This window comes from Scomber japonicus, chromosome 16, assembly GCF_027409825.1.
Source record: "Scomber japonicus isolate fScoJap1 chromosome 16, fScoJap1.pri, whole genome shotgun sequence".
Taxonomy (NCBI): domain Eukaryota; kingdom Metazoa; phylum Chordata; class Actinopteri; order Scombriformes; family Scombridae; genus Scomber; species Scomber japonicus.
In genome coordinates this window covers 9,439,982-9,462,336 of record NC_070593.1, presented here as the reverse complement: position 1 = coordinate 9,462,336, position 22,355 = coordinate 9,439,982, and the positions used below count along the sequence as shown (strand labels likewise).

Here is a 22,355-nt window from a genome sequence, read left to right as displayed (position 1 = left end):
ATAGGTTTTTCAATATCTATTGGTGGTAAAATTGCTAGTAATATAGGTTTCACACAAGATTTCAACTAAAATACATGCAAAACATACATCGATTAGCCATTACATTAAACCACATGAGAAATATTGTGTACCTCTAATTTATCAATGCATCCATTCCACAGGACCACTGAAGGTGTCCTCTGGTATCTGGCACCTAGGCTTTGGCAGCACATCCTTCAAGTTGGGAGATTTTAATGTTTCTAGCCGATCAGTGTATATGAAGGAGGTCTTAAATCAGAAGAGCTGTGAATATGGGAGTTAGAAAAGTAACCGCAGTATTATGTTCCATTGAAGACTAGCAGACAGCAGCAAAACATTCAAAATATGCAGAGCAGCTTGTGAGAAGACATTGTTTCAACGACTATTGAATGAGCTGTTCATAATGACCCATAAAGTCTCTAAAGAGATTTGAACACTCTAAAAAACCATGAAGAATTTATTGATTCTTTACTTCCGATTCACTACATACTTTCCAGAATTTCAGTGGGGGATTAGCTCAAATGGTAGAGCGCTCGCTTAGCATGTGAGAGGTAGCGGGATCGATGCCCGCATCCTCCAATAGGATTTTTCAAAATGTATTGGAGGTAAAATTGCTAGTTATATAGGTTTCATTGTCCTTGAAAGCACAAGATTTCAACTAAAATGCATGCAAAACATACACCGGTTAGCCATTACATACACCTGACAAATATCCTGTCAATGCATCCATTACACAGGACCACTGAGGATGTCCTCTGGTATCTGGCACCTAGGCATTGGCAGCACATCCTTTAAGTTGGGAGATTTTAATGTTTCTGTATGAAGGTGGTCTTAAATCAGAAGAGCTATGAATATGGGAGTTAGAAAAGTAACAACAGTATTATGTTCCATCGAAGACTAGCAGACGTCAGCAAAGCATTAAAAATGTGCAGAAAGCAGCTTGTGAGAAGACAATGTTTCAATGACTATTGAATGAGCTGTTCATAATGACCCATAAATAAAGTCTCTAAAGTGATTTGAACTCTTTATACAACCATGTAGTTTATTGATTTTTGAATATCTGTCCACTACATACTTTACTTCATATTTCAGTGGGGGATTAGCTCAAATGGTAGAGCGCTCGCTTAGCATGTGAGAGGTAGCGGGATCAATGCCCGCATCCTCCAAGAGGTTTTTCAAAATGTGTTGGAGTAAAAGTTGCTAGTAACATAGGTTTCATTATACTTGAAAATGCAGGGTTTCAATTAAAATCAAAACACACACCAATCAGCCATTACATTAAGCCACCTGTCAAATATTGTGTACCTCTAACCTGTAAATGCATTTATTCCAAAAGACCTCTAAAGGTGTCTTTGGATAACTGGCATCAAGACGTTGGCAGGAGACCCTTTATGTTGGAAGATTTTAATGTTTCTGGAAAATTGGTGTAAATGAAGGAGGCCTTAAATCAGAAGAGCTGTGAATATGGGAGTTAGAGCCATCAGACTTTACAATGATTACATAATTTGATAGTGATGGAGCACTGCAATAATTTTGATTAGTCTTTCCTCCTCTTAATATCATTTTCTTGTATATTTTTGCTTAGTTTTATAACTTTTAGGGGGTTTTGTATATATTATTTGTTCTTATTTATGTATGCATTTGTGTATATGTTTGAGCTATTGGATAAATGAATTTCCCCAATATCTATCTATCTATCTATCTATCTATCCATCCATCCATAAAGTCTCTAAAGAGATTTGAACTCTTCAACAAACCATGAATAATTTATTGATTATTGATGACGTCACCACATACTTCACGAGTTTGCAGTGGGGGATTAGCTCAAATGGTAGAGCGCTCGCTTAGCATGTGAGAGGTAGCGGGATCAATGCCCGCATCCTCCAGTAGGGTTTTTCAAAATGTATTGGAGGTAAAATTACTAGTAATACAGGTTTCATTTAACTTGATAGCACAGGATTTCAATTAAAATGCATCCACCGGTCAGCCATTAAAATCAAAATAAAACTATCAGTTATGAAGAGAGCAGCAACAATTATGATATAAGGAACAAACTTAGCATTAGCTACCTTAGAGACAGTTGATGAACCAGACTACTGGCTACATTACACTAGCAACACACGTCTTGGTCAATATTTTTACAATTGCACAAAAACCCAAATGTCACAGCTGTTTGCCAGCAGTGCTCATAAAATCCAACAGAAATGATCAATGTGAAGCTTGGCTACTATGTTCAGCTTGTTAATTTTCAACTACTAGCAGTTAGCTAACGTTAGCATCAGAAAGCCAATAACTGTTATACTACATTAGAAATACGTTACTAATACGTTGTTTTCTTGTTTTTTTTAATCAAAATCCAATTAAAAACGTACTGAGTTTTAGAACAGGGACCCGGAAGTGCTAAAAGCGCTAACGGAGTTCCAGGTTTACTGGTTTACTGGCTCTTGTCTTACACACAACACCTTTTGCTTTCCTTAAATCGCGAAATGGCCGGCCCAATACCTTTAGATGCCTACCCTAATTAACTTACCTGAGCAGGACCGTTTGGCTCCATTCTGTTTTTTCTCCCTCGGAGTCGGTGTGCCAGTGTGTGCTGTTGGAAATATTATGATGTGTGTGCCCACTGAAGTTAAGCGCGCAGATCGCGGCTGCTCTTTGATTGGATAGTAGGTTGGCACATGGGTGGGCACGTCTATGGTGGGCACCGGGTTGATTGGCAAGTCAGTAAGCAACGTGCTGATTGGCTATTCACTCAGCCGTCAAAACAGGGTCAAAATCATAGGTTAAAATTCGTACTTGTAATTTGAGTTTTGTAAACTTGTAACTTCAGGGTCGCACTTAAAGGTGGGAAATTTGTGTGCCCATCGGATTTAGTTTTACACATGCACAAAATATTCCCACAGATACTAATATGTTTTACACATGCACAAACTATTTTTACAAATTCAAAATGTTGTTACACATGCACAAACTATTTTTACAAATTCAAAATATTGTTACACATGCACAAAATCTTTATACAACTTCAAAACTTTGTTACACATTTGAACATCATTGTACAAGTACATAATCTTGTTGACTCTTATTTGATCAAACCACCTGACAAATATTGTGTACCTCTAACCTGTCAATGCATGCATTCAACAAAGTGTCCTCTTGTATCTGGCACCAAGATGTTGGCAGCAGATCTTATAAATTGGGAGATTTTAATGTTTCTAACCGATCAGTATATATGAAGGTCTTAAATCAGAAGAGCCGTGAATATGGGAGTTAGAGAAAAGTAACAGCAGTATTATGTTCCACCACAGAACACCACCACAGAAAGTTCATTGTTTGTTTATACTCCAGTCTCTATATATCCTGAAAGCATTTCCACTGGGGGATTAGCTCAAATGGTAGAGCGCTCGCTTAGCATGCGAGAGGTAGCGGGATCGATGCCCGCATCCTCCAAACCTTTATTCAGCGTTTTCACAGAGCTGTTACATATTTAAACATTTAGCTGCATTATTACCTTTTATTGATGTTTTATTTTCGCCAGTCAAACCGCCAGCTCGACTGAAGCCTTGGCAACCATGGAGGGATACCAGTAAGGAGCCAAATAAACGTTTCCCTTTTGTTGTACTGCTTATAGTCATTTAGCTGTAAATATGCACTTTATGCCTAAATTGTATTTCTGGTAAGATGCCAAGTGTATCATTTTGTTAAGTAATTGTTGTAAGTTGAATTGAATCTAATCAAAGAGGAATTCCTGCCATGTATGTGAACAAATGACCAGACAGATGATGTTAAGATTAGAAACGGATGTGGGTGTCACTTTATTCAAAGCCATATATCAGCACACTGTTGTCAAACTGTTCACAATAAATCAGCACAAAAGAGTCTTACTTTGCAACAGCATCAACCACCACTACAAGAAGAACAATAACGATAATCACAATCAGACAGGCAAGATAAAACTAAATGTCTTTGGGAAATTGTAACAAATCTTCACCACTACATTCCAGTAATGGATTTTAGTGATTACGTGTTAAAATTAGAACATTGCTGATTACTGTATAGTAGCTACACTAGTAAAGCTCATAATCTACATTTTGATTGTGTCCTTTGTCAAAATGAATGGCAAAAAAAACCTCAAGAACACACAACTCAATGACTTCTTTACAGTGTAAAATACATTTCACCAGATATCTCAAGCTCCCAACATTTTCTTCACCATGTAACCCGGCATGTTGTATAGGAAAAGAGCCAAAATGGCCAGCAGCAGGAGAACAGCGACAATCTTGATGGTCAGCCACCGGTACTGGTCACACACCAGGTGCTTCGCAGCTTTGAAAGGGATGAGGAACCAGAGGAGGGCAATATCTGGACGGCTGGTGGAGTACAGAGACATAAACAATGTGTTACAGACCATAATAATCTGACTTCATCATCTAAACTCATAAAAAACATTGGTTTCATACACCATGTACTATACAGAGGTGCTGATACAACCCCAGGTAGTACTCACCTCCTGAACAAGCTAGAAGGTTATGATTAAGTTTGGCTATTTTCAAGAACTCTTCTGATTTCAGTTGAGTAGCTTTTCATGAATTTGTAGTTTTTTTTCACAGTGAAATACGCCAGACACTGAGTGAGATTCCTACGGATGCTCTGCATTCATATTAAACTATGTTTCACCTCTCATTAGGCCCAGCAGTTGGTATTAGGCTGTTTCCTCATAAATCTACTGTCTCCTCTGATAGGGGATAACATTCTCAAACCTTGACCTAACATATCTTTAAAAGATTGGGTTAGTGGTTTTCTACATTTTTCTTGTTGTCAAAAAATCTCATGTGCAAAGCCAAACTAACAATGAACTCATCCTACTTACAAGTATTGTGCATGTAATCAAAGCTATATATAATATATCCAGTGATGCCGGTAACGTGTTACTTAGTAACAGGCATCACTGGTATTAGAGTAACGCGTTACTGGTATTAGAGTAACGCGTTACTCTTAGTAGTGTTACTCTAATATGACATCTTTTTTCAGTAACGACTAATCTAACGTGTTACTTTTTCCAAACCAGTTGTCAGATTCAAGTTGTGTTTAATCCAAGTCACTGTGCCTTACTATGTTTTGTCATTTTCCTTAGTAAAAAGATATTATTTGATTTCTTCTTGCGGCTCGGAGAGTGACGTCACGTTTTCAGCACGAGGACAACACACCTGTGCGACACAAACGTAAACAACAATGGCGGGGGGAGAGAGAAGCGCGTTTTCGACTTGAAAATACAGTCATTATTTTGAGTTTCTGTCCGTTAAAGTTAACAGTATAAAGGTTCGCTGTACACTCTGTGCTGGAGACAAAGTATTATCTAGCTTCAAAAACACAACGTCAAATTTGAAGAAACATTTGGACAGTCAAACTCACGGAGAAAGTCCCAGCAGGTGGTGCTAAGGAGAGAGCTGTGACTAATGCAGGAGATCCCCCACCACCCAAACAACAAAAGCTGGACTTCGGTGCAAAACCGGTAAGTGGGGGAGAGTTAAAGAAGTTGGTCGGGCAGTATGTTGTAGAGGAAATGCTGCCCTTAAACACAGTTGACTCGCCCTCGTTTCGTGCCGTACTGCTATCAATGCCGAGCTGCTTCATAGAACATATTTTTCTTCTTACCTGGAGATGGAGTAACTAATAAAGTAACTTGTAATCTAACTTAGTTACTTTTAAAATCAATTAATCTTACACTACATTTATAATGAAATGCAATGATTGAATAATTTTAAGTAGTTTTGGCCACAAACACATACCATTTATTTTCCTAGTGCTCATCCATACTACACAAAGACAAAGATAACAGTACCACTGTAGAGATTAATGGGTCAGAGGTAAGTTTATTCGCAAATGTGAAGTATATATAATCTGACTTCACCTTGTTGATGAAGACAACAGGAAAACAAGCCAACTATGTAACTAAAAATTCACGCAAACTTTATCAGCAAAATTCTTAATATCTGACATGCACAGTTTATGGATTCAATGGTTACAAAGTCAAAATGTAACATACAGAAAACCACATTTCAAGGCAGAAGAAAAACTGCATAGCTATCACACCAACAATAGCAGTATTTGAGATGTTAACACATTAGACTACATTAAAAACCAACAATGAATGTAATGAAGATTTATGAATAGCTCTGCTATTGTAGTGATGCATCAATTCTTTGTCAAATTGCATATAAAGGTAGATGCAAAGACACTCAAAAAACAGTAAGACAGTAACAACTGAATGCAAACCCTCTGAAAACGTTATCGTCTGCTAGTTTTAACTCAAACTCCCATCATTTTCTTCACCATGTAACCAGGCGCGCTGTATAGGAAAAGAGCCAAGATAGCCAGCAGCAGAAGAGCAGTGACAATCTTGATGGTCAACCACCTGTACTGGTCACACATCAGGTGTTTCACAGCTTTGAGGGGGATGAGGAACCAGAGGAGGGCAACATCTGGACGGCTGGTGGAGTACAGACACGTAAACGAGTGTTAAAGAATGCCAAAGCCAGTCAACTAGCTAAATAATAAAATCTTTAACTTAATATGACATGCAGACAGGATTATAGAGGGGTGTGCCCATAAGTGCTGATATAACCACACCTTCAAGGTGAGGCCTGCTTACTTACACACATAGGTCTATTTTATGTGTGCAAAGACGTTCCTGTGACAATAAACAAGCCTGTTGATGTGCTGGTTGCCCAGGGTAAAAGTGGAGTATCTTTACACTCTTTTGAAAAAGAATAAAATGTTTGTTTTCTCAAAATTTTATTCACAAATTTTTCAAAAAGCCGGACTGTGCATGCAAATTTTACTAGAATATTGACACAAATGGCTCAAAGGTAAGAAATCCAAGTCACAGTGCAAGATTTGAGTTCATTTCAGGTATTGCTTGTAGTTGTTCTACCTCATATTCCTCTTGATAAAGTAAAACATTCTCTGAATTTGCTCCTCTTCATAAACTGGAAACACTGGTCCCCCCTGCATTCTGGACGTATTTATGTTGTTACGTTTTCTGCACACATCTTTTTCTCTGCTATTACTTTCCAGTAGAATATCCTGTACAATACAACATGCATATTGTTGCTCTTAAGTTTTTAAAATGCTATGACTGAAAGGAAAGTGTGGATAGAGAGAGAGAGAGAGACATATGCCATCTGGTTAGTGAAACTGCTGGAACCTTCTGCAGAGGTGTCTGAGCAACATCTCAAGCGCCCAGCATTTTCTTGACCATGTAACCAGGCATGCTGTAAAGGAAAATGGCTAGTATGGCTAGCAGCAGGAGAGCTGTGGCAATCTTGATGGCCAGCCACTTGTACTGGTTGCAGACCAAATGTTTTATGGCTTTGAAGGGAGTGAGGAACCACAGAAGGCTGGTGTCTGGACGGCTGGAAGGACAGAAACACAAATGTTTAGTGATACAGAATCTCAACATTGACTATTGTTGCTCTCTTTCTAAGCTAAATCTAAATGTAAATGTTTACTGAAACAAAGACAAAGCAAAACGAAAGACATAGAAACAAGTTATTTTAAGAACCTGGTAGGTAGAAATACACTAAAGATATGAAGAAATGCCAACTTACCATGTAAAGTAAGGGGATCCTAGGTAAAAGTCCAGAACTTGGTTGAAGTAAATTCGTAAAAATGTCTTTGCTCATTTCGGGAAATTGCTTATTTTGGTTATCATTTTATTATGTCATTTTATTTTTCTTTAAATAGTGGTTACCTTTTTTATGCTTGTTTTATAGTTTGTTTTTATGTTTATAGTTTGTTTTTAAAAATGTTTATTTGTACGTATTTATCATAGTATTTATTTTGTTATTTCTGGCCTGTTTTGCTTTAGACCACTTGTCGGAGTGAATTTTTTTAGTCAAGCTGGACTGGCTGAAGCTATTGGTGCACTTGCATTTGTATATCCGTGTGTTCATAGCGAGGTGTGAAAGGTAGCCAAGCCAAGAAATAAACTTATGTAATTGTAATGAAGAAAAAGAGATCAAAAGAATGATCAGTAATAAGGATGTTGACAGTGGCGTGTATCCTTCATACTTGGGTTTCTCCAGTGGCTCTGGTTCATTGCGTCCTTCACCAACGGGGCTTTTCTCAGCCTCCTCTCCTGTCAGAAGGTGCAGTTCTGCTTCCACTTTGCCCTTAAAAGACAAAAATCAATCTCAGTCAAGGATTTGCAAGGGTTTAGGCTACAGATAGAGACAGATGTCAGACACACAAATGAGAACATGAGCTGGAAGTTGCAGAGCTACAATAAGAAATTACTCCATTACTGACAACTCTGATACATTCAGTCTAGTTTTTATTGTTTCAGTATGTCAGTCTTAACCAACATTTTGATTTACTGACTTTCATTTACTGTGACCTACCGTGAGTTCAAACTCATCTTCTTCATTTCTGGCCACAAATGGCCACCAGCCTTTGATCCTCTTCTGTTTGAAGATGGAGACCATGGGCATCTCTGTTTCATTTGTCACCATCTCAATGGTGCACTGCTTGGCAGTCTTAGCACCACGCGGGAAACGGTTCAGGTCCAGCTCAATCGCACCTATGAAGATGATATTTATCTCAGTTAAAGGCAAGAAAGGTTAAAAACAAGTAGTTAATAGACTATTGAGTTATGTCTTTAAAGAAAGAGACAGACCTGATGAGTTCTATTACAGAATATACCTTCATATACATTCTGTGGTATGCATATTGATTCATGAAGCCAAAGGTTATTATAAATAACTTACCTAAGAAGTCATCTGCTGAAAAGTGATCAGCGTCCCACACTTGCAGATTCAGACGAGCTGGGATCTTGTACTCGGTCTCATCCCAGGCAAACATGGACTCTTTTTTAGAGATGACGATTTTCTCTTCAGCCATGAGGTAGTCGAAGGGGTAGACGAAACGCCAGTTGAAGTTGCCTTCCCCAGTAATGGAGTGGTAATGGACATCGGTGTCCTGCTTGTCCTCTTGCTGTCCTTTCAGCCAACTATTACAGGCAGAGACATGAAGGATAGATACAGAATCTTGAACAATCTTGAAGAATCTTGTTTTCCATCTGAATCAATTATATTTCTATTTTTATGTATTATAAATATTGGTGACTGAAAAACATCCAGTATCAAGCTCAATATTACCCTCTCACAAAAATGTCACTTGATTTCTCTCCAGTGAAGATATCATCATCCTCTAGGACAACCTCATCTGTGTTCCAAACGATCACCCTCAGTTCAAACCTGACCACAAGCAGAAATCAAACATATGATCAAACACAAATAATATTAGGATTAATGATAAATTACTTAAGTTAGTTTAGACAGGACACCTCTGCCTGCTGAAAAAAATGTCTACTGTGTTCAAGCAAGTTAAAATCTTTGTCCCAGGTCTGAATAGTGAACATACTTCTTCGGTTTCCGTGGTGAAATGTCAAGGGCAGGACCAGGTGCAGTCATATCCTTAGGGAACATATCCACCCACATCTCAATTCTCCCCTAAAGCAAATAAAACACAAGGGAACAACATTTTTTAGTATGAAAACAAACATTTAAATTACTTGGGAGAATGATCGCTGTATAAAAGGTGTAGTTGGAGTGGAGTAAACATGAATACATTGACGTACTTGTTCAATTCCTGGTTTATCAGGGTGCAGAAGTGGTCTGGTCTCCACATGTTCTGGGACAAGTTTGCATCCGACCCGCGGGATTTCCTCCCAGTGCTTCAACACGGTCAGAGCCAGATGTTCATCTGTCTGCTTCTTCAGACCTGCCAAACAACATCAAATAATCCATGTGGTTTAATTTAAAAATAATTTGTCACACTTTCTATGAAATTAGAACAAGTCCAGCTCGTATTACCAATATCACAAGTACCCAATAGTACAGTAGTAACCTGCTTTTCATCCAAAATATTTCCTGGTGGATATTAAGCTTAACAAAACGGTGTAAATGAAATCTACATGCACCATTTTCATCCTCGATCTCAGTCGGTGCCATGAAGACACGGTTCTCCACCTTCACTCTTCCTCCGGGGCCGTAGTGAGGCCCATCCAGTTTGCCCTCCTTGCACAGCTTAGCCAGGATCTGTGTGGGTTTCATCGGGTCCCTCCAAACATTGTAACCATGGCTGCAGAGAAGAAATGAATATATCACTACAGTACATTACACTCAAGTAAAAAACATTTCTAACAGAGTGTGGGGATTACCACATGAAAAGTATATTACAACACTACCCGAGTCATCCTGATGCCCTGGCCTACATTATATTATTTACTCAAGTTCTTCCACACACTGCTACAAAGAGGTTGGTCTTTGATTCTTACATGGCGTAGTTACTCGTGACACCGCATGTGGCTCTGTGTTTGCTGTAGAAGCGGTTCTCAAGGTCGAGTTTGGTTTCTCCAATCAGATCATCAGTCCCCACCAGATCCCAGTCATAAATCGACACCGTTAGTGTGGAATCCATTGGGAATGTAGCTTCAATGTCAAAAGACCTGAGAGGATGAGAAATACAGCATTTGTTAGTGTTTTCATGCATTATCAATTCATGTACTGTATGACCAAATTTATATTTTATGTTTTTCTACTTTAAATCATACAGATAATATTAAAGAACAAAGCCTTTCTACTTACTTGCCAAACAAAGGGTTCAGCTGTTTGGAAATGTAGTTCTCTTTGTCTTTGATCTCAGTCTTTCCCAGTTTGATTGCAATGTACGGGTCAGCTTTCCCGTTAATGTCTGCTGGATGCAGATCAGTTGCCTACCAACAAATAGTAAGATTTCTGAATTAATCAATGTTTTAAATAAATCATATTGATAGAATCTGACTTCTTCCTGGTATATCTAGAACAGAGTGTAGAATACATAGCTTACCCTGATGACATAGATGCGGACGAGGATGTTAATTGGATCGTTGTGAGGGATGTTCTGAAACATCCCCATGTTGGAGTCAAAGCTCATGTCTCTGGGCATATCATCCGACACTTTGTACATGCACATTGAGCCCTTAAGGAACACAGTTATTTCAGGTTAAAGATTACATGTCACAATACTATGAGATCAATGTTACCTTGCATGAAATGTGAAGCGTTCCTCACTCTCTTTACATGTCCTAAGTTAGCTAAACAAATCAATCTATGATTTGCTTGTTTGTAAATAGATATTATAGATATGCATAGAAAAATGATGTAATTGAAAGAAAAATAACTTATCTTAATGATCTTATCTTAATGTACTGTACTGTACTCTTACTTTGAATTTTCCAACAATCCTGTCTTCATCAGCCACATTTTGGTCATCGTCATCGCCACCCTTTCCCCTGAACAGGTTAAAACTGTGCAGCCAGTCCTCAAAGTTGTCAAAGTCACCCTCCAGTTCCTTGGGATACACCTTGTTTAAGAACAACAACAAAAAAAGAGTTCTGCATAATTTTGCTCCTTTCCAGGTTACACTTCTACCTATGACATCCTGTTATGTACAAACAAAACGTATAGTGAGTTCTCGTCAAGTGTTATCTTTGTACACTACGAGTCCATTTTAGTACCTTTAGCTCATCCAGCTTTGGCCTTCTCCTATCTGCCGAATCAAGTGCTAGCTTCTTCTTTTCCTTCTTTCCTTTTCCTCTCTTGGTGCCTTTCACAGGAGAGTCATCAGGTTTGATATCTGAGTACAGGTTAGCGGTGGAGGCGGAGGGAAAAGGGGTTGGGGGTGGGGGTGAAGGAGCAGAGCACTCAAGACATGAATTCCACATGAAAGTTGCCAAAACCAGCTGTATACAGCAAGCATACCATTGAATTGTATACTACTGTATAGTATGCAATTCAGTGGGGATACTTGGTGATGAGACAGGATCCTCCAGGTAGGCAGCTGTAGAGCTGTGAGGTCTCTGTAAAGCTCACAATGTTCTTATTATTTTTTGTACTGTATGTCACAAAAACATCAGTTTACATGGTATAGCATAAATGTATGTAATATACACTATGTAATATGTCTGGTTGGTACAGCTTAAAATGAACCATGTTTAAAAACTCATCAATAAGCTCATCAATCAGTCATTATGATTTTGTTTTTTTCTAATTGACAACTTTCATGGCCAGCATACGTTTAATATGCATATAGGAGAGGAAAAGCGGTTGGTCCACATATGGAAATTTGGATTCATGTCAGCATCTACTGTACACTGTAGGCATTCTTGAGCTATGAGTGCTGCAGCAGATCAGTGCTGCACTGTAGAGGAGAACAACACAGTTAGTCAGTTTATAAAAGATTTACTTTGAAAAGTAATGTTACATATAGCTTCTTTGCTGGTTCTATTTATCTTTCCTTAGTAATAGGAAAATGCAGTTGAGTACTTGAAGTGTAAGACCGTTAGATAATCAAAGAAAAATGTCGCTGTTTTTCTCTCAGATTTTAGTCCTACATGATTCAGGTCTGACTGAGAAGCACATTAAACATGACAGACAATATAAAACTTTAAAATTCATGACATATCAGCTCATTTCTCATCTGGTTTTACCTCCACCATCTGCAATGTCCATGTCGTCTTTGTCCTCTGAATCTGAGAGAGCTGCCTCTTGGGCCTTAAGCGCCTGTATGAGCAGAAGGTCATCATACTTTGTAACACTGGATGGCATTTTGTTAAATATAGCTCAGCTTTATTCAACTACTTCAGCCAATAAATCAAAATTCAGGTTTCTAACCTCTGTCAAAGTTTCAATGGAGGCGAAATATTTGGACCACCAGTCCAGCATGCTCTCGTCAAGTTCCTCTTCGTCAGCCTCATCACCCTTCTTCCTCTTCTTCTTTTTCCCCTTTCCGTCCTTATCATCATCCTTTTCATATAAAAAAAAAAAATTAAGCAGGTTGTCGGTATAGGTTTGAGCTTACTTGAAAAAACTTTTAATTCATAAAGTAAAGCAACTGGCTGGCGCTTTGCTTACCTCAACTTTGACCACAGCATCGGAGCACTACACAGAAAAGATTGCATTATGTAAGATCATGCAATATTTGACTCTACACAGACATCTTATTGGCTTTTTATTCCATATTTGTTTGCTTGCTAGGGTACAAATGCTGTCTGTCAAGAACTCTCTGTTTGAACCATGTCTTTTATATGGTATTATTTAATAATTAATTAATTATATCAATAAAGGTTACATAAAATTGAAAACAAATAACTCACAGAGTCTAGTTTGACCACAGTTTCCATCTTCTTATAATTAGTCTCGGGCTCCATGTTGACAACAATAATTTCCTCTGAAAGATAAACACAATATAAAAACAACATATACTGTGTGTTTTTAACTTTCAGAATTGCATATAATAGTAAGTAAGTAATAATAATGTGTGTAATATGACTCCAGAGTTTGGTTTATAAAGGGTCAACCTACCCGTAGTGGACCAGTTGTTGGCCTGCTTGTCTGTTGTCCTGTAGATGAACTTCCGCAGGGTGGTAACGGCATGGGAGCCAACCAGAGTGTAGCGGCCAAAAGCCCTGCAGTCCACCACTCGGATGTTCAGAGGCGGGTGAAGCAACTCATTCTCCGGCAAATCCTGAGACACAAAATCCAGGACTAGTTTCATACTTAAAACTAGTATACTTAAAACCTGAAAACCTGATTTTATTGTTTTTTTGGCCACTTGGGGGCATCAGAAACAATTTGTGACATATCATCATCTTTTAAGTTGATATGTTGAACTTGTTAGCAAACAGTTGCTTATTTACACATCAATCAGTTACAAAGCAACATTATCATTCATTTGGAGTCGTGTTTTTGTCGTAATGAATTGCTATTATGAAAAATATACATTATAACCACTTTAAAGTATAAGTACAAAGGAATTTATACTGACATGTCAACGGTCCACTCAGTGCTTCTTTTCTAACATGAGTGAAATCTTTAGTTTAATAAAAGGTGATAGAAAAGGTAAATATTAATGAATTAATTTAAATGATAACATACAACTTCAAACCACTTGACAAGGGTGCTGAAGTTGGGGTTTTTCTTGTAGTTGGGGATGAGGGCAGACTGCACTCCCTTGCCGGCACATTCAATGTCCACACGGGGCCGGTCCACCTGAGCGAGATTCACCCTCTTCAAGTCTCTCAAGCCCCAGAACAACACCTGGAGCAAACAGAGATTTTGTTGGTTTTCTTTTTCTTATTTGAATACATTTTCCCTGATAATAAGAAAATCATATGGTTCAAATTAAAGCTAAAATTAAGTCTTCACCTCAATCCTGTACTTGCTGAGCACTGGTCTGATTCCCAGGGGAACAGGCAGGATTGGGCCACGGTCTATATCTGTAGGACCTTCTATTGGTGGCAGGTCAGCTTTCCCATTGGGGCCAATCTAACAGACACAGGAAATTATTATAAGACATTTACTTCAGTATGATCTTCCAGAGATAATTGTAGTCATGTAAACATTAACCTCACCTGCAACAGCTCAAAAGCTGCCAACATTTCTCCAGCTGTGCAGTTCCCACGGTAGATCTGATAGTACTCCAGTTGAGGAGGGAAGCGTGGGGGGCCGTAGTGCTCGTCCGCCATCTTGACCACAGGCTTGGCAAAAGTTCTGCCCATGAAGTCAGCTTTACCCTGGAAGCACACGACAGATAAAACCCTTTAAATCTCCACACAATAAAGTCTGAATTCTGGTTGGAATATTTGAAAGAATTATCTTTTTGGCCTACGATATCTGTTTATATTACAATCACTTTACCAAAAGTTATTAAACAAGGTTGCTCATGATGCCATTATTGATCATTTGATTTATCCTATCAGCAGAATGAAACATGGCTTGAGGTGCACATGTTTCTGCAGATAGAGAGATAAATAAAAGGAATAAATTCAAAAGTGCCCAAAAGGGAAAAAGCAGGATACCTTAAAATAACCAGTAAACTGCAAAACAGGTGTATTTATGTCATGTCAAAAGATTATTACTGTTTCTAAATATATACTATCAAATCTCTCTTGCAGTTAGTGGTTATGAAGAGTCCAGATTTTCTGTTGCCCACATACAAAAAACACAAAATTTAATTTAAAGGAATGCAACAGGCATAAGTCAATCAGGGAGAGTCCACCCCTCCCTTTGGACTGTTTGCATGAAGTCCTTTGATGCATGTCTTATTCCTCTTGCATGCCTTTTGATACAGTTTACTCTGCACACATTATAGTGCCTCTATAGTACATCAAGCCATCAGACGCCACACTCTACTTATCCAAAGGGTCATCCAAAACAATGGTGTTATTGTCAGAAACAAATATAAAATTGTCAGTGAACAAAAGCATTCTTTCAAATATAATTCAGGTCAGGTTTCTGTAGACACAAACAAAGTTGGTAACTCTTAAAAACCTCCTTAAAAGCACTTAATACTTTTCTAACAAAGAAGTTATGGTATAACACAATATTAAGGGCATTTGACACACTGAAGCTTTCTCATTACTATTAATATGTTTAGTCATACATTCAAATGCAAGACAGACACACTCTTAAATTATTAGGATGACTGGGATGGAGGAGCACGATAAGACAGTTGCTATCTGGAAATCCAAGCTGTGTGAAGGTAGACTCATATTAAATCAAATGGAAACAGTGAGGCATCTCTATTTCAGAACAAGTCTCACCACTGTGTCTTGATCGTAGATTTCGATCACAATAATAGGAGGGTCGTCTCGCAGCTCGCTGGCCTCTCCAAACAGCTCCACATTCTCAAAAACCAGCAGCTGGTCCCAAGTTGGGCAGAGAGTCTCAGCCAGCACCTGGCAAGAAAACAAAAGATTTGAGAAAGATGCAGAATCAGCAATACGCTAAAGTCAAATCATTTAAGAATTTATGTGTATGTATTTAAGCCCAGGTCCAGCTCACTTCCTAAAAAGCCCTTTGAGCGCACTCACCTCAGTGACTTGGCTTTGTGTTGAGAAGAAGACTCTTGCAAAGGGATCAGACAATCCTGTGCTGTCAGCTGCAAACAGGCTGCGAGCCTGGTACATGTGGACCCTCAGCTGGAAGATCTGTTTCACTGTGGAGAGATCCAGATGCACAGAAATTAATCAATTAGTCAATATCTGGAGGGAGACCCTTTATTTCATCTATTAGAAGATTAATTTAGTTTATACAAATAATGTGAGTTTGGCAGGTATATAACTGTCGTACTCATGTAGGTGAGGCTGATGGGTGGTGAGCACGGCAGGCCAGGTCCTCTGGACAACTTATTTTCCTCAAATCCATTGGGCAGACCATTCAGGTAGTCTTTGCGCTGCCTATTCAGACCCAGCCACAGATAAATCTCTATCTTGGACTGCACTGTCCATCCAGCAGGCCCAAAACCTTTCTTACCTGGGATCTTTAGTTTATAAGGAAAAAAACAAATTATTACATTATAGCAATGTATGAGTTTGATGAACACATTCAAAGTACATATAAGATGATTTAATATTTGAGTATGTTACAATCTTTAATGTAAACTCACCCTCAGAAAGATTGTTTTCACTTTCCCACAGTCCTTTCCCCTTTCCTCATCTATATTAGAGTAAAGGAGGTCTTTGGAGGGAACGCGTGCATAAGCAATACGCTTCCCATTACTTATCATCCAAATGAAAACATCAGGAACGCTGTGTTGGGGCTGTAACAAAAAGATATAAAACAAATTAAACAAATAAAAATAAATAAATAAAATGACCACTATGACAAACATGTACAATAAGGAATATCATTTGTATATGGTACTGTAGATGCTTAAAATGTTGTAGATCTTACTTCATCAGCCAGGAACTGCAGCTTTTGGAGGAAGTTCTGAGCCAGCTTGATTTTATCTCTCACTGTGCTTTTTTTCACCTGTGATCTCATGGCTTTAGCTTGCTGGCCTATGCTCTCCTACAACCAGAAACATCCCAGAATTTAGCCACATGGCACTATTACATTCAAAATGCAGTAGAAAAATCTCAGCTCTCTCTCTCATTAGATTGACATACCACTTCGAACATGCACAGCTTCAGTCTCTCTCTGTCAAGTTTGGTTCTGCCCGACTGATTCTGGTCCTTGTTTGCCAGCGAAAGGAACTGACTGAAAGAGGAGGAGCTCAGTCAATTTAAAATGTTATAGTCCACAGCATTCATAAATACAGCCTGTGATTACAGTGTTTGGTTTATGTTGTTAGCTTCAAACCTGCATCCCTGGCTGAGCTCCTCAAGGACACCTCTAAGCCTGCGCTCAGGATAAGTTTTTTCTGTCTTGATGATCTCTTGCACATCATTCAGTCCATCCTCCTGAAGAAGCAATAGAGGATGTTTGCATTATGATAACAAGTTTTACTGGCAATTAAACTCATAATAGACAAATTAATAAAATTACATACCTAGCTTTTTCAAATATACTAATCTACCTCTTAATTGAATGTATGACTTGCCAATTTATCTGCAATGTTGTCTATGATGTTGGCATTGTACAGCCTCCGTCTCTGGTCCTGCCACCAACTCTTGATGTAGATACATGGCTTCCTCTCAAAATACGGCAGGTGGAAATAGTTTCTGAGAATACAAATGAGGAATTCACGTAATTAAAAATGAAAAACAGTACATAATGATGTTAAAAATGTCACCTAAAACACATAACATCTCACAGGATTTTGAAATGTAATATCTAGGACTACTTGAGCTCTTTACAATGAAAATATAAGTTAAGTAACAATCAGTGGTGCTTATGTGTATTTTGTGAGAAACATCCTGTTGAGTCAGTTTTTCTTTCAATTATTGCATGTTAATTTCTAAGATAATTTGTTGTTATTTGCACGCTATGATGATTTATTATTATAGCTCTAACCGGTCAGTGATGACAGGTTTCATGGGAGGAGTAGTTGCAACTGAAGTCAGGTCGCTGTCATCGTCCATCTCCTCATCACTAGAGTTATGGATCAGTTCAGTTTCTTCTTCGTCTCCATCCCGCTTCCCTTTTCTTTGTGGCTTGGCAAGCCCATCAATCTCGTTTCCATAGTAACCTTGAAATAGCCAACTATGTTACTGGTCACACGCTTAAATGTGCTGCACCTTTGACTCATGATCATAGGTTTTTGATCATGAACTACAGTAACAATATGTTAATGTTATCAATTATATTAACTCTAAACTGCCCAACATAATAACACTTTTGATGAAAAATATCCCTGAAAAGGGTTCAAATTCAGCCTCATAATGAGACAGACATTAGCAAAATCTGATAATGAGTAGATAATGGAAAATACCTATGGTGACCTCAAAGTTGATGGGCTTATCTCCAATCTTCCTGTCAACCATTGTGGCCTCAAGGAATGAACCAAACAGGAAAAATTCCTCAACCTTCCCAGTTGCAGTCTGTGAAATAAACAAACAAGTGTAAGTATCTGGACGTAAATGGCACATCACCTAAATAAAGTCTAGAAAGGACACAAAAGGACAGCAAATTTTGACAACTGTTGGATAACATATTAAGTATTGTAGAGGTCCTGACAATCCTGTAATACAAGCTGTCTGACAGTGAGAACTGGATATTAGACGGCTCTGGGTTACGGTCCCACCCTGCTCGATTGAATTTGCTGTGTGACTTACATTGTCGACCAACAAAAAGGAGATGCATTTATGCAAACAGCATTTTAATAATGCACCAGGTGTGCTAAATTAAGACAATTAATAATTCACATTAACCACAGCACAATGACCTGTCAGCAGGAGTAACAATTGGCTTATTCTGCATGGCTGCCCATCCAGGCAGGGACCCACCTCTGAGATGTTGGGCACTCCCTCCACCTGCACGTCTGTGGAGCTGGTAATCTCAGGTGAGGAGGGGTCAAGTATCTCCACACCCAAGCTGATCAATAGACGGGCCCTAAAGGACACCCCCTCACCGAGCCCTTCATTTAACTCCTGGTACTCATCCATCAGGGTGTAGGTACGAGTGGAGCCATACATGTTGACCCAGGCAGGTCCCAGCGTGGGGAGGAAGCCTGAGAAATAAAGAATAAATACAATTTGCATCTGATAATTTGCAAATTAAGGATGGAAAGATTATGCATGATGGATGTTTTTTACAATGCTGAGTAGATCAAGGACAAAAGAAACAAAATTATAAATCACCTTTGTCCCCATCATTGGAAATCTTCCGTAGATCTAGAAAGTGTGTTCCTATAGCAACATCGTTCACTTTATCTGAGTCGCGGATCTGGATCTTCATGCGTTTGCAAAGTGGTGGAAACATCTCAGTGAAAACAATTTGCTCATTCCAGATGGGCTCGTAGCAGCTCTTTTGTACTGATGTTTTCCCCTGTGACCGCAAAATACAACCATTATTAACACTTGTGTCAAGTTAGGCAATGTAATATCAGTGTAATCAATATTTTGACTTGCTGAGATTAAACTGGTTGATCCACACACTTCCACAAACAAGAGGCATTAAATATTTGGGATCTTTGCTATTACTTGCCTTCTGACCAGCAAACAGTACTTGGACATAAGGATCAACCAGGTCCTTATTTTCTCCTATAAAGGCCTTTTTAACGTTGGCCATGATGCTGGTGTTCATTCTGGGGAGTCCCTCCGCTTTGTAGATCTTCAGGTAATAACGAGCCCACTGTCTCTCTGCAGGTACCCCCTCTGGTATCAAGAGGTTGCTGAAACAGGAATAGCAAATGTTGAAAGAGTGTAACAATGAGAAGGAAGCATGATTCGAATAAATAAGAAAATATTATTTACCCCTCTATGTCATCTTCATCAGATTCATTAGCCTTGTGTGGTGTTTTTATAGTGTCTCCTTTGGCCACAACCGCAACATCACATTTGATATAGCCTTTGCACCCTGCTGTGATATCGTCAGGGTCAGTCAACAAAGCCCATTTGTGGTAAAACTGATGTTCTGCAAGAGAAAAGAGAAAAAAACAATTGCCAAACATTGAAATACCTGTATTGTCAATATAAATTCAGAATGATAAGACTGATTTCCTTATATCTTTTACCTGGTTGGCCATAGATTGTGCCAACGTCCAGTTTAAAAGTACCGACTAGTGTTCCACTGCGCAGAAGATTTTTGGAATGGATCACCTAAGGGTGTTTTCAACGAGATAAAGATTGCAACATTAACTACAGTGCCTTGCAACTAACTAGGAATAATAGAAATGACAATAAATACATTTATATTACATGTTTGTAAATTAAACAACTTACAGACAACTTCAGGATTTTGTCAAACATAACATCTGGAGGCACGTGGAAGTCAAACACAAAATACTGAAATAGAAAAATACAAGTTTGGATTAATAAATATGTATATGATTATTAAGTATGCTGTGATGATATTGTGGGTATCTTCTTTCCATTCTACAATATATACAGTATGTCATCATGACTGACTCACTTCATTGTAGTATGGGCAGTTGGTTGACTCCTTCATTGAGGTGTACTTTTTATCTTCTCCAATTTCCACGCAAACCATTGGATCCATGTTCAGACCCACCAGCTGTCTGGCTTCAATCACTGTCACACTGACCTGAAATTGGGTTACTGGCTAATTAATTGATTAATAATGTACCGATGGCACCAGATCTAAGACTAAAAAATGAGATCAACCTTCCTTTTGTAAGTAAAGCAACATAAGTCAATAATCTTAATATTTTCTTACTTGATAATCTACTGGTCTTCCAGAACTGGGTTCCATCTTTATGTCTGGTTTTGATCTGCATAATAATGAGATCAGAGATCAGTGACAAACAACAGAATTTATGTGATTTAGGTTATAGGTTTAGTCAGTGACAACAACATTTGACATCTACAGCACAGATGAATAGGGTGGTATTTATCTACTTGAGAGTCATGATTCAGATACAAGAAGAAGAATAACAATGAAACAGTTTAAAAGGCAGCCACATGCCCAACAGTCATGCTTGCCTTTTGTTTGATACATTGGTGGTGACAGCTGTGACTGAGGCCAATGAGATACTGTCAGGGTCTGGGCCTCCTCCCATGAACTTGCGATCCAGGTTCTCTGTCTCTAAAATAGCTGGCTCATCTGGAGATCACGTGAAAAACACACAATAATGACAACTTGTAGTTACATTTAAATATTGAATCATGTCCTAAAAAGCTAACATGTCATTTATAGGTCAAGAAGGAGTCATCTTAATATGTGAAGTCAAGTAAATGCTGCACTTGTGTATTTCAGGGAAAGATTAAATGTGGAGAATACATGACATTTCTAGTGCTGCTGTTTGGCAAAGGGAGTTAAAATGGGAAACCAGCTGGCATGAGTTTGTACTGTCACCCAGCATTTCCTAGATAAGTCTTTGAGCTAATGAGTCTCATCCATCTTTGCTACTGATACCTCCGTTCCTGTCCTCCTTGTGTCCACGATGCTTACTGCGCTTCATGCTTCAAAACACTTCTGTTTGTGAGCTGTAAAAGAAATTTAAAGCAATTTACTGTTTCATAGCACTTTCATGAGGATATTACTGACATGATATGATATGATATGATATGATATATCATATCATATCATATCATATATACACATTCTGCAGTCACAATCTCACTTCTTTTGTGTGCACAACCACAAAACCTGTTTCTGAAAAACAGGACTATACTGTAGTCAACAGTCAACAGACTAAACCATGACACACTACTCCACAGTCTTACAAGACAGCAGCAGGCAATTGTTTTCAAGAAATGACTATGAGCAAGTGGAAAATTATCTCAATTATTCTAAGAATCTTTCAGGTTAAATGCATGTTAACATACATCAAAACTTACTTGAGAAAGACATGTTATTTCACAGTGCCTTGATAAGTTTGTAATCAAATTAATGTCTATTTGTCATGATTTTAGAGGGTTGTCTGTGTGTTACCACACCCTGGTTAAGGCTTCAAAGGCGTTTTCAATTATTCAAACCAGCTGACCTTAATACATCAATTAAAGAGGATACATTTCACATGCATTGTGAAAACTAACAAAAATTAAGCAGAAAATAATCTACAAAATGACTTTTTCACAGATGCATTTTTAAATTAAAAACATGACTGGTGCATGGACTATTTCCAAGATTGGCCTTTTAAATGTTTTGCACATTTGACATAAATACCCCCACAAGAGCTGCCACCTTTTCCTCTTAATGTTCTCTTACTTCTTTAAAACGTGTTTATTTAACATTTTCAGAGCTGTGTGAAATACTTGAATATAGAAAATAGCCAAACAAGTAGAACATGTCCAAAGCCAAATAGTGAAATACCAATATAAGTAGCATGTTACACAGAAAAGACATCACAGTACATGTGGAGTTTAGAATAATCTAAATACAAGCGAT

At 38.3% G+C, this 22,355-nt stretch overlaps 1 protein-coding gene and 2 non-coding genes across 3 annotated transcripts; 2 read left to right on the top strand and 1 right to left on the bottom strand.

The window, feature by feature from the left end:
• Positions 1-524: 524 nt before the first annotated feature.
• trnaa-agc (transfer RNA alanine (anticodon AGC)) lies at positions 525-597 on the top strand. The gene has a single exon. It is a non-coding gene; the product is annotated as a tRNA-Ala (tRNA).
• A 2,798-nt stretch (positions 598-3,395) lies between these two features.
• trnaa-agc (transfer RNA alanine (anticodon AGC)) lies at positions 3,396-3,468 on the top strand. The gene has a single exon. It is a non-coding gene; the product is annotated as a tRNA-Ala (tRNA).
• A 3,784-nt stretch (positions 3,469-7,252) lies between these two features.
• On the bottom strand, positions 7,253-21,426 carry LOC128374871 (otoferlin-like). The gene is made up of 41 exons (XM_053335103.1): positions 21,381-21,426; positions 20,948-21,068; positions 20,682-20,736; positions 20,418-20,549; positions 20,228-20,290; positions 20,020-20,104; positions 19,760-19,919; positions 19,491-19,677; positions 19,145-19,331; positions 18,791-19,014; positions 18,277-18,385; positions 17,859-18,033; positions 17,446-17,566; positions 17,205-17,305; positions 17,012-17,102; positions 16,797-16,913; positions 16,510-16,662; positions 16,194-16,383; positions 15,935-16,059; positions 15,665-15,799; positions 14,474-14,635; positions 14,268-14,387; positions 13,998-14,159; positions 13,425-13,587; positions 13,217-13,290; positions 12,975-13,001; positions 12,735-12,866; positions 12,551-12,623; positions 11,579-11,697; positions 11,287-11,424; positions 10,909-11,040; positions 10,668-10,795; positions 10,358-10,528; positions 10,001-10,161; positions 9,659-9,801; positions 9,442-9,530; positions 9,177-9,275; positions 8,787-9,028; positions 8,421-8,599; positions 8,092-8,192; positions 7,253-7,433 (listed from the first exon to the last, which is right to left on the bottom strand). Exons 1-41 carry the CDS (start codon positions 21,424-21,426, stop codon positions 7,253-7,255), a joined length of 5,373 nt encoding a protein of 1,790 aa, XP_053191078.1.
• Between the last annotated feature and the right edge of the window lie 929 nt (positions 21,427-22,355).